This window comes from Sphaeramia orbicularis, chromosome 5 (assembly GCF_902148855.1).
Source record: "Sphaeramia orbicularis chromosome 5, fSphaOr1.1, whole genome shotgun sequence".
In the NCBI taxonomy this organism is placed as follows: domain Eukaryota; kingdom Metazoa; phylum Chordata; class Actinopteri; order Kurtiformes; family Apogonidae; genus Sphaeramia; species Sphaeramia orbicularis.
Genome location: NC_043961.1, coordinates 32,645,103 through 32,657,807, shown reverse-complemented (window position 1 = coordinate 32,657,807; position 12,705 = coordinate 32,645,103). Strand labels below are relative to the sequence as shown.

The following is a 12,705-nucleotide window of genomic DNA, read 5'->3' as shown; positions in this document are numbered from 1 at the left end:
GAAACCTTGAAAGGCCCACAGTAACAAAAGCACATTAATAATTAATGCACAACAGCTTCTTTATTTATTATCCATACATAGGAAAGAGGATGTGACTGAGGGAACATACAGTCGTGAAAAAATTATTAGACCATCAAAAGTCATCAAAAATAATCATTATGCAATCAAGTTCTAACTCCTGTGTGTATCATGTGACTAAAACAGACAGAAAGGAAAACATGGAATGCCTAAAAGCACTGTTTTTGGCAGTACAAAGCCATGGCTATTGATGTATCAGCTCTTAAATTAAACTCTCACGAGCTATTTTTGTTGTTATCATTATATTTCTCCAAACAAATGTAACTTTAGTTGTACCAGGCATTAAAATGAACAAGAAATTGAAGAAAACAAGGGGTGGCCTAATAATTTTTTCTGCAACTGCAGTTGTTAATGGCTTGGCAGCTGTAGAATATGGTCATGACAAATAAAGCAATAATAAGTGCATTATAATGACTAATAAAGAGCCAAAATCTTACTAATGTAAGTTGCTCTGGGCTTGTGATTTGTCCTCAGTTTTCTCTGTTTTAAAGTGATTGTAAAGCACTATATAACCTAAACAACTATTTCATGTTTATTCTAGCTTTTAACTTTTATTTAACCAGGAAATCTCTTTTTTTTGAAGGAGAATTGGCTAAGAAAACATAGAAAATTCACAACCCAGACAGGACAAAATGTAGAATATAGTACAGATTAAAACAACTGGTAAAAGCAAGGACAACAAAACAGAAACTAAGGTAAAAGAGACAAAATTCAGCCAGGAATAGCAATTAATTTTATGGGTACAGAGCTTTAAGGAGACAAAAACATTTAGATGTAGAATATTCTGAAGGTTATTCTAAGACAAAGAAGCAAAATAAGAGAGTGTTGCTTAACTAAGTACTGTAGGAGCTTTGTATTGAAGGCATCTAGAAAAACTGAAGTTGTAAAAGCTACGTGTAACTTAATGCAAAGCGTTAAATGTACAGTGTGACCCGTCAGCATGATTCCACTATGTCAGATTATGGGTTTACCTCCTGGCCCATTTCCATCGCACACAATTTAGCTGATTGGTCCTTGGCATCCACCATCACATTGAACATGGTGCATAATGTTGGAGAAATGCGGAAATCTGTAGACTTGCTGCTCTTTGTCAGCTTGGACTCAAATGCCATCCGAGTGCTGCAATGCAAGTGAAATATTAATACGCACTGGGACATGAAATATGCAGTACAGTATTCATTCTTAACACCGGTGCCTCTACACATCTCTGTTTCTGTCAGTTTGTTTTCTTCTCGGGCATGCACACACACCGCTTCACGCAGTTCTCGATCATGTTGCTCGACATTAGTTTAATGCGACTCTCGAGGTGTTTGGCGAACTCCTCTTCCGGCCAGTGCAGGTCCCTGATGAAGGTCTGGAGGGCGTCTAGCTTCCAGAAGAGGTCCTCCGACGTCCCAGAGCCGTTACTGCCAGTGCAACCCAAACACACAGGTCAGATGAGAAAGGTCACTGATGGAAAAGAGGAAGGCAGCGGGGATGGGGGGTGGGTTGTGTTGTGGCAGGTGTAGAGGAGGATGCAGTTCCTCTACACCTAAACACAGTCAGATTTTACTCCGACCATATACTGACTGTGACTGAATGTGTGCATCAGTGCTGTTTGATCAGTATTTTTGGACAGTCAGTGTATGGGTGAAAAGGAGCAGGCAGGGTTTACTGTAACGGATCAATAACCATGCTGTAGAGTATGATTATTGACTGGGATGTGAAGTGGCCACATGCAGGTAAGTCACTGCAAATACAGCAGCTAGGCACACTATGTGAAGACAAAGGAAAGGGGAATGGACAAGTGAGGGAGGGCATGTAAAATGGTATTGACTGTCATGTGTTCCTCAAAAATCTCCAAATTGACTCCTATCATTACAAGCCCTCTCTCATAACATCCATGTCTCCAGGCTGGTGGGACCCCTGGAAGATTTACCAAACAAAACCATGCAGACCTTTTGAGCATCCTGAGTAGATCTCATTGGGAAACAGCAGCGGAGAAGACGTGGAGTCAGAAGGGAAGGTGATAAACTCTCTGTACTATCACCCCCTTTTCCAAACCACCGTCCAATCAGACTACTATCAGGAATCAAGGTCAGAGATGAACCTACGGCCATAAACATATATCCGCAGTATGCTAAAGCAATGTCTGTGGACAACAAATCTGGGGAGATACATCTCATCGAGAAGAAAGGGAGATCTTGACTTGCAAATGTTTTCAAATGAGGACAAACTGCACAGTAAATCCTCATGTAGCCTCAAAGCAAGTACGTATAGATTTTTTTTTTTTAGGCCTGTATCTCCGCACCTCAGCTCAACTGCATGCATGTTGAGACAAATGAGAGCGTTTCAGCCTCTCATTTACAAAACAGAACCCCATCTACTCTAACACCTCTCAGAGCGTCCTTGGCATGAACATGTGCATTATGCAGGATTCACACAGAGGAAAACATATATATGCTAACACGTATCCTTCACTGTATATTGTTTTATATTTTGTATTGACTTTGAGCCACATAGGTTGAGATCTGCTGTTCTATATTGTTCTATTTTTTTTTTTTTTTTTTTTACTTTTGTCATCTTCATACCAAGGCAGTCTCTGTTTGTTAATACTTCTAAAGTGAACTAGTTGAATACACACTCAGAGTCATATATAGCAGCCATCCATGACGGGGTAGAAAAGCTAGGCATTTGTGGAAGGTTAACTGATAGTCCTGCTACTGGCACTGGCAGATTTGGTACTTTGGGAATTTGGAGGTTCACATTTGGTAGATTCACATTGGGCAGATTACTTGTTAAACTCCTGCAGAAAAGACAGACAAAAAGAAAAAAAGAATCCATAACAGTGGCGTGGGAGCTGCAGAAAGCCATGTAACACTCATCATAAACTTAAAGTCTAACAATAAGTGAGGACAGGAACGTAGAGCACACATGAACATACACATAAGACCGACAATCATCGTCAAGGACACACATTATACAAAAAGACCCTCACACACATATACACACACAGTATTAAATGCAGTGAAAGGAATAAGCAACATAATAACACAAATATAGACTGAGAAAAAACAAATATATCAAATATACTTTAACCTTAATAAATCTTACTCATAATCTTATTAATAAAAAATGCAAAAGCAAAACAGCGAAAGCCACAACAAATAAATCATAATGGCAACATAACAGACTGGAGGCCTTTTGTTTCTGGCAACATGTCAAAGCACACATTATGAAGGTTAGTTCACAAAACAAAACAACAGAAATATTGGTTTTGCCCTGACCCCAATGTGTCGGGAGAAATTGGTAAGACATATACATTAGTCAAAGAAGACTAAAAGCTATTTTAAAACTAAATAACCTATTTCTTTCACAGAAAAAAATAGGTTATTCAGCCCACTCTTGGCTCGTTCTTTAAAAGTGAACCTACAGAGAGCCTGGGTGAACATTACAGCTGCTCGCCCAGATTCTCACGCCTCCATGCAGTCAGCCTGTCATTGGAATATAAAAGCCCTGCATCTCCAACCATCCTACAGCTGAGCTAGAAAGACGGAAGGCTCCTTACTTTACAGGTTCCCAGGACTCTCTCTCAAAGCCCTTGTGAATTGACTGTGCGATGGAGGACTCCATCAGATCCACATATCTAACCACCAGAGGAGCATACAGATCCTGGAGGTGTTTGTGGAACTTTCCATTGCACAGATGGTCTATAGAGAAAAAAAAAAAAGGAAAAAATACAAAAAAAAGACAGTGACATAAAAGATATCAGTATCTTGATGTAAGCATAAGTAGGGCTGGGTACTGAACTCATACTTTTACTTTGACACCAATGGATGTACTTATATACCACAGGGTGTTGAAATGTGTTTGATATCACAGTTCACAACTTATGAGAGCTATATGTAGTATTTCTACTTAAAAATATAAAAAAATATACCCTAAGATTATAAAATGAGCAAGAATAAAGATATCTAAAGTTCTGCTCAAGATACCGATGTAGTGGATTGTAAAGGAATGTATTAAACCTATTCACACCAATAGTCCAGAGGATTTATGTTGACCACTAGAGGGAGTAATGAGTCACCTGAGTCAGTCAACCAACACCACAGAGCCTTTGACTAAAGCATCAGAAAGTGACCAGACGGGATGACAACCTCTAAGAAACAACAAAAAAGTAAACTGATGAAATCTAGAAGTGCTGTTGTTGTTTTCACCTCTGGACACACTACTCTAAATGAAAAGAATGGAGTTTGAGGCTGAAATCACAGCATTTTCCTAAGCTTATGGAGGTGTGATGTAATTTTGTTTATACAAACTATGGCTAAACTGTGCACTGGTGTTTAGTGCAGCTATTAACAACACAAACACAGAGGGTTTGTGGTTTCACTGTGGCTGTTTTAAGTCGAACCACTGAGCTAAGCAAACTAGCTTTGAGTGGCTCTCCATATTACTGATCTGTGCAAACTGACTTTCAGACAGTGACTGGGTTCTGGTTCATGACTTCCTTTCCTCATAGTTTGGAATAAAAACATTACATATAACATAACAAGGTCATCATTAGTACAGCTTGCACAAGCAAACAGCTGTTTAGAATTCTTTTTAACAATGTGACATGATGTGTTTTTTTGTATGTTGTTTTCATCTATTGTGAGATTTTTAGTAAAGAGTATATTAAACCTGGTCCACACTCAAACATAGTAGATGACAGTAATGCACTGTAATGTTGGATGCCACAGGTTATGCAAAATCTGAGCTGTTGTAGAGATATGGAATAGTCTGTGACAAGCAGCCCACTCACACTATAGATGCAGCTATAAGAACTGTGGTTATAAACTGCAACTTTAAAAAAAAAAAAAAAAAGTTTGTGAGTTTATACACAGTTGAAAAAACTCCTAAATATTACACATTTTAAACCATATCTGGGTAAACAGACTTATATTTTTACCCCGCCCCCCAAAGGGGAAGCAAGGGCGGAGGTCTGCGCTCTCCGAGTGCTTTTCTAGTTTGTTTATTTGTTTGTTTGTTAACACCCTAGCAGCAAAACTATTGCTTCAATTCATACCAAAGTGGGTTTATATATTGCCAGTGACCAAGAATTGAAGTTATTACATTTTGGGAAGAGTAGGTCAAAGTTTAAATTTTTTATGAACTTTTTAAATCTTTTTTTTCCCCCATTTACTTATAAGGGGTGAAATTTCAAATGTCTGTAGCAGCAAAACTACTGGTTGAATTTATACCAAATTTAGTTTCTAGATTGCCAGTGACCCAGAATAGATGTGGTTACATTTTGGGAAAAGTAGGTCATAGTTAAAATTTTGTTTGTTTTTTTTTAAAGTTTTAAAAATCTTTTTTTTTTCTCCCATTTATATATTATGGGCAAAATTTCAAATATCTATAAATGCATCAATTTTCTTTCAGTTTACTTCAAACTTTTCACATATATAGAGACAATTGATATGCTGACATCAGCACACGCATAGACATGATAACATCATCTGGATCGATGCTAAGATTAGCTGCAATACATGCAAGGGGTGGGGTTTATTGTGCCTGGCACCACTTGTTACGTTATGAAAATGTGTTGAATAAGTAAAGTGCTAAAAAAAATGTGTACTAAGGGGAAATTCGGATAAAAATAGTAGGGTTCAGAAACCTGTATCAAATTTAAGGTGTCAGTATTGGTGCAGGTTTTGTAAATCCTTGATGATACCCAGTCCTAAGAATAAAGAACATGAATTTGCTCAGAAACGTGGAACGAAGTGCAGGAGCTTACAGTCTGTCCGGAGGAAGTCATTGAGCAGCTGAAAGAGAGGGAAGCTGTCCCAGCTCTCAGGGGACTGGATCTCCAGAGCGGCATCCATGTCGATGGCGTAGAGGGCCAGGAAGTTTTCTGCATGCTCCACCATGAGGTCCGTCCACCACGCAAATGCCTAGAGACACACCGAGAGGGAAAGCAAAGCAGGTGAATGAGGGCTTTCTGTTTGGAGAGAAAATGAAATGAGATGGGGGGGAAAAACAGAGAAAGACAAAGGAGGATGAGATAATATACACTGGAGCTCATCGAAGGGAAGCACAGGGCTTGTGTATGGAAAATATGTGTAATATATGTCCACTGTTTTGTAGATCTTGCAGATTTTTTTGCTAGTTCATGAATTTTGAGTGGCTGTTCCATGCTTTATGTAGACACTGATATTGCAGGGTGCTTCTGTGTAGTTTTCATATGGACAAAAAGACACAACATTAAATCTGTCTGTTGTGAATGTGTGTGTATTTCCCATCATATACTGATATCAAATCCACAGCTTTTATTGATCAGGATTTCAAGGAGGGATTATTTGGAAATCCGTTTCATATGTAACATGAGAATCACAAAGTAGGGGGTTGCATGTTCGTGCCTCGTTGTATTCATGACAGTACCTATAGATTAAAGAGAACGATGCTTTTCTCATGCAAATGTGGAGCTCCCTGCATGCTTTTCTCTTCAGAGATGAGGGTTCCACCATTCACATCACCAACAAACCCACGGCCCATAGATGTGAATGTGACTCATGCACATTGCCATCTTTGCCTCGGCACACCAAAGACTGCAGCACGCAGCGTCTCCAGTGTTGTACTGCGTCGCTTCCAATTAGTTAAGTACGTCTTGAGATTCAGCTGACTGTTTTCTAGCACAGTCAGGACTTCCTCGCCCTTTGACAGCGGGAGTACAGTAGCTGCTTTGCTGGCAGTCTTGGCTTGGCTTCTTTGCTTTTCATTCAGACTATAACATGTTGCCAAGTTGAATAATCAAAGCTTAATCTTTCCAAATAATGCTGCATGCGTACTTTTTCAATTGTTGAGTTATTTTCCCATCTGGCTTTAACCATCAAGACCTTACTTACCTCTGTACTTACCTGCCCACTCCCAAGATTATAAATAGCTCTAATGTTAAAGGAACAGGCAGCAAACAAAGCTCTTCTCCATCACATTCAAGGAGAAATACTCTTGTAATGGACAGGGGTAGGGGGACTATAAAGGGGGGGAATCTAAGAGAGTCCAACAGGTGAGAGGAGGGGAAATGCTCAAAGGTCGCCAGGCAGAGCGGCTTCCAACCTTTGATAGTGGTTAAGGGACACATTCAGGACCCTGAGCTTTACAGCAGACCCAGTGTTCAGCCAGACAGATTACAGTGCTGTTTCAAGGCAACAGTGTCAAAGAACCAGTCCTGAGGGAGTGTACTGATGCTGGGGGGAGGGGGGGGACAGGGGACGGGGGGCATCCTCTACCGGACATGCACAGACCATTAGGGGAGTTTGTCATTCAGCTGTACTACATACCTCTTTTCCCTGCTGGGACAGTCACCAATCATATGACAGTGAGAACACAGGAAGATGTACAAAACAAATATGTATTTTTGAGGCATTTGTCTTATAGGGTTTATAAACTAGGAATAGACAGCAGGGAGTGATGGAAGAGGAGAAGCTGGGGAGGTAATGCTTGAACAAGAGCGGACTGTGAAATTAATCGTCGGATGGAGGGGAAACAAATGTTTATGGAGGATCAAACTTCAAAGGTTCACATGAGCATACTTCGGGATATTTACTGGTTCAGCATGCTTGGAGAGAAAGGAAACCTTTTTTATGGCCCGATGAACATGCTTTATGATCACAATTATGTTGTGCAAGCTACAGTGCCTTTTAATTTGTAAAGTTTGCTCTCAGGTCTACACCTACAAAACCCCACCCATTTACTACAGTATCTATGACTTCATTCTCTGCCTAGAAGGTGCCTTTTGCCATAGTGGCGCACATGCCATTCAGGGGGGTCGTGATGGGGGCTGAAGAGGAAAAAGAAATAAAAATACTGTACCGATTGATCTCCAGAACTTGTGACTGCCGCCTGTCAAGCATATTCAGAGAGATACAATAAATCTGCTTTATCTGCATATTCTATGATCACAATGGATCACCTTCAGATCTACACATGCTCATCATGCTTTCCTGTCAGCTTGAATGTTTATAGAAAAATATAAAGCAATAAGGAGTCTAGGTTTCGGTGTAACTGTGGCAAAAGGGAGACAAAATCAAACTGAGCAATGTCGATGAGTTTCACCTTGTGTTTACCTGCCTATTGCACCTACCTAACTTTTGTTTGTACCGGGCTACCTTAAATAAAATGTAACTACTTTTCACACCCTTTCAGCAGCTTATGTAACTCTGACTCTGAGCTATGAACTGTAATTAGTGGAAAGAACTGCACACATTATATCATGTAGTGTCTAATTTACATTCTTTGCACAAACATAGCGCTCTGACTCCATGTAGCCATGGTCTGCTGAACACCAATTAGAGCCTTCCTAAATTAAATTCATCTTTTAAAGGATTTTTTTTTTTTTTTTTTAGTTAGCAGTAGATGAAAGCAGCTTTATTTATAGAAGACTGATAATAAGACTAACTCCCTCCCGTTGGGCGGAGTGAGATAAGAGTGAGAGTATAGAGGGAAAGTGCTTTGAGGAGGAGAGGAGGAGAGGGTTCTCACTCACCTCCGCATGGTGTTCCTGGTTCTGCTGGAGGACCTCTATGACTAACTCCGCCAGGCGAATTGTTTCCTCCAGCTTTTTGGCAGGCGTGACTAAGCGGCCTACATTCTCTGAGACAAAAGGATGAGGGTGAGGGATGAGTGGTTAGTCAAGCACAGAGAAGGATTCCAGGGGGATTTTTATGACTATTCAGAAGATTTTCCTGTCTATATTTTTGACTGATTAATAAAGCACAAACACAGTGCTTACACTGTGATGTTTACCTACCACAACCCCCAACACAAGCAGAGTACACCTGCAGTTTGGGCTGCATGACATAAAGCAACACTGCTGATTTTTTTTTTTTTTTTTTTTTTTAATAAATAGTCAGACTTGATTATGAAGAGTATCAGGCACACAAAAAGTGGCATTGAAATGGAGGTGCAATGTAGCATTGGAAACATGCGCATTGTGAAGCGGTACTGATAAGCCATCTGTATAAGGAGCCGTTACATGGCGTGGTCAAAAAAATCATACATGAGCACACACTGTATTAATAATCATCAATTTCTAAAGCTATCCTCCAAATTTTCAACATCAAGTACTTAATATTGGCTTTTTAAAGACAATCTGCAAGGATTTGACAGCTTTTTTTTTTACTTTTCACCTTGCCTCACTGACACATTCTGATTAGTTTGATTACTTAGATGCTTTAGGAGTGTTACTCCTCAAAAAAGTCAAGTATAAAATCGGTTCATCCATTGAATTAATTAATATTTCTATAGCGTGATGGTGATGGATTTGCCACCAACTAATATTTTACTCTATAAAAAAGCTGTTTTGGCTTTCGTTATTTAGCTCTAGCTGTTGATGTTTTGTCAAAGCTCCAAATCAAGCTGCTCATACCTTTGCTGACAGAATGATCTGATAAGACAGTTACATGTCATGAAATGGGATTATTCAGACATTAAAGCTAAGTGGAATGAAAAATGTAGAGTTGAACATGGAACTGAATGACTACACAAATCTGAAATCAAAAGCACAAATATACGTGACTCTACATAGAACAGTAACTATGTTAATACTGTACTTATCTGATATGTCTTAATTGCCGTCTTTTTTTTTTTTTTTTTTTTTTTACTTTTAATCTCTGAAGTATTACTCGGGTTTTTCAACTCATTCATTTTTGGATTATGGTTGTAAAACAGATTAAAACTGACAACTTCAGGCTACACTTTCCGTTGTGGGGTCAAGTTTTTCAGCAGGGAAATTTGAGACATCTGAAGAGCTGAGGTCATTCTCAAGTCACGTCTTCAGAGATGTTTAATCGACACTAATGGATGGATCACATGGATTTGTGTTACAGTAACTATATATTCTAGGATCATAATGCCCTGTAAGAGGGAGCGATGGGAGCGGATCTGAAAAAAGTTAGGTTAGAGAGGGCATCTGTGGCTTCAACAGCACATGATTAGGTCAAATATCTGTTAAAACTGTACTCTTTAAAGGCTCGATTCAGCAAAATTACAAGGCGTAAAAAGCAAAGCTATTTTTTGCTTTTTATTGGTGATATTTGATTATGTGGAACGCTTCAAATTACCTCCAACCTCTACACAACAATACACCTCCAAAGTATAAATAAATGATTTTTTAAATTCTTTTTCACTGTTTTAAATAGAGTTGAATAGATCCTTTCTGCACCTAAAATGAACTGCTGAATTTGATCTAAATGTATCATAACATAAATCTTTAAATCATGGACAAATATTAAAAGTGTATAATAAATGTAGGCTAAATTGTGATTTATATTAAAACGTTGCTTATGTCACTTTTATTTCATTTGTGCTTTTTTTTACTTAGACACAGGATTATACTTATATAGGAGACTATATTGCTTTATAATGTTCACACAAGAAGGTTTTTCCATACATACATATTTTTACAAATAATCTAACATCCGATTAAGTAGAATAATTAACCATATTAACCAAATTGAGAAGCGTGTTTTGTACTGCTACTGTAGAAAAGTATAAAACAAATAAAACTGACTTCATTGTTAAATGTAAATGTGGAGTTAACTCATCTAAAGCCACATGTAGATTGATATAAAGCAATACAGTCTCCAAAGTATGTACTTGTACTAGTTTAAAACATGCCAAGACATTTGAGAATGTGTGTATTAGTTCATATATAATAATAGACTGTATAGAAGATGTGATACTGGTATTTAGACATTCTGTGCATGCATGCATATGCATTGTATCTATTTACAAAATACATGTGTGAAGGGGTGAGGGTTTTAGGTATGTGTATATGTACATGAATGTGTGCACTGTGGCTAAACCACAAGCTAAACATAAGTTCACCTGGATCCTTCTGATCCTTTTGACCTTTCTCAACTTCAGCGAGAAAAAGGGAGAGAAAAGATAAAGAGGAGATGTTTAGAATTAGCACGCTCTATGGTTGTCTTTCAGGTTACAGGGGCAAGCTCGGAGTTGTTATTCATCACCATGTGACCCTGTCAATGAATCTGCTGGGACGGTTTCAGCTCCAGGGACTGATGTTTCTAGGCAACAGACAAACGTCACAAACATACAATAAAAACAGAAACACTGAAACATTAGCCTGTGGAAAACTGGAAATCAAAAAAGTGATAAGATGCTTGTTAACAAACACACAAAAGCTTAGACTACCCATAAACAGGTAAGACACACAAAAAGCTGCCAGGATCATAGACACGACACACGGAGTGACTTGTGTTGTTTTGGAATCGGTTAAAAACACCCTACCCTGTCCTCCCCATACAATAGCTCTGTGCACAGATGCTCCATCACTAGTGAAAAAAATAAAGCCTACCTGTTCGGCACAGCACACCACTGACACATGATCAGATCAAATGACTGAAGGAGATAACAATGTAAGCAATGTAAAAATGCATTCAAGTCAAAGGAATGGGAACCCAACCAAAAGAAAGAAGCTTACAGACCAGACCGCTCATTCATGTCCATCACAAACAGATGGTACTAAAAAAAGGACCCCGACTGATTCACTGGTACTGCTCAGATCTCTTGACTGTTGCACTCCCCATTCACTCTCACAGACAAAGGCACAGATAAAAACAAGCATGGCACGAGCCACATCACTGAAGAAAGAGAAGAGGCAGAGGGGGATGAGGTGAAAAAGCACTTAAAAGAAGGAGAAGGAGGGAGACTGGAGAGGGAGAGGACGATGAAGGTACTCACGGATGGTTAAATCCATCACTTGAGACGCCAAGCAGAAGACAGGGTGCTCATACATTTCCCTCTTTTTCCCTATAAAAAAGGATCGGGGCATGCAAGAGGCTGGGGTCAGAGGTGGGACGGCTACAGATCAGAGGACTGATGGGAAAACGCCTGTCCAGGTGAAAACGTCACTGTTTTGGGCAGGAGGCCCGTAGTAAAGTCAAATGTTTACTGTGGTTTAATTTGGCGCCTCACAAGGACAGTGGGAATAATTCACACAGCATGGAAAGATAGTAAGGTTGAAATCCTTAGTATCTTTAGCACCCTGAGGGATTTCTTTTAAGGCATAAACAACATCAGTGTTTTCTGGGTAAATATGCAAAGTGTAAGTCAATGTACTTAGGAAAGGCTCAGCAGGGACATGGAAGACATTAGAAAATGTCTTGTTTTATCTTGTAATACTTTGTAATTCATGCCAATGAAGGCTATGTTGTTATGTCTCAAAGCACATGCAGGTGGATGATGCTGGTTTGTAGTTATTCAATCCCAGCATCCCTTTGGTTAAAAAGCCACTTATAACAAACTGTAAAGTGATCAAACAAAGTGATAAAGCCAACAAGTGAGGAAGAGGAGGAAAGCAGAGCAGACAGGGAGGAGGAGGGAGTGGAAGATAGTATTCTTCAGCGAGAACAGAAGACAGAGGTGACAGGAGAGCTGCTGGTATTTCAAGGCAGGGGTGTAAAAAGGGGGAGGGGGGTGGGGGTCAGCTGGAGGAATCAGAGAGGTACGAGCTACAGTGGGAGAGGGGGAGTGTGCATCGACTGGGAGCAGGGACTCACAGAGGAGGTTCAGTTAAGCTGAACTCACAGCCCAATCATTGAATGTCTGAGGCCAGAAAACTACACAGCTTCAATAGTCAAGGCACAA

At 39.5% G+C, this 12,705-nt stretch overlaps 1 protein-coding gene across 10 annotated transcripts in view; it reads right to left on the bottom strand.

Moving 5' to 3' along the window:
- The window catches only part of cadpsb (Ca2+-dependent activator protein for secretion b), a 71,127-nt gene that overhangs the window by 8,965 nt on the left and 49,457 nt on the right, over positions 1-12,705 (bottom strand). For 4 of the 10 annotated variants that reach the window (XM_030134385.1, XM_030134391.1, XM_030134387.1 and 1 more), the window contains 9 exons: positions 10,924-10,956; positions 8,582-8,688; positions 7,909-7,938; positions 7,377-7,388; positions 5,834-5,990; positions 3,626-3,767; positions 2,702-2,863; positions 1,329-1,484; positions 1,050-1,197 (listed from right to left, as the gene is read on the bottom strand). In XM_030134385.1, the coding sequence (XP_029990245.1) occupies positions 1,050-1,197; positions 1,329-1,484; positions 2,702-2,863; positions 3,626-3,767; positions 5,834-5,990; positions 7,377-7,388; positions 7,909-7,938; positions 8,582-8,688; positions 10,924-10,956 (947 nt within the window). The remainder of the gene's footprint in view (positions 1-1,049; positions 1,198-1,328; positions 1,485-2,701; positions 2,864-3,625; positions 3,768-5,833; positions 5,991-7,376; positions 7,389-7,908; positions 7,939-8,581; positions 8,689-10,923; positions 10,957-12,705) is intronic. The other 6 variants (XM_030134389.1, XM_030134393.1, XM_030134394.1 and 3 more) reach the window with 3 other exon arrangements.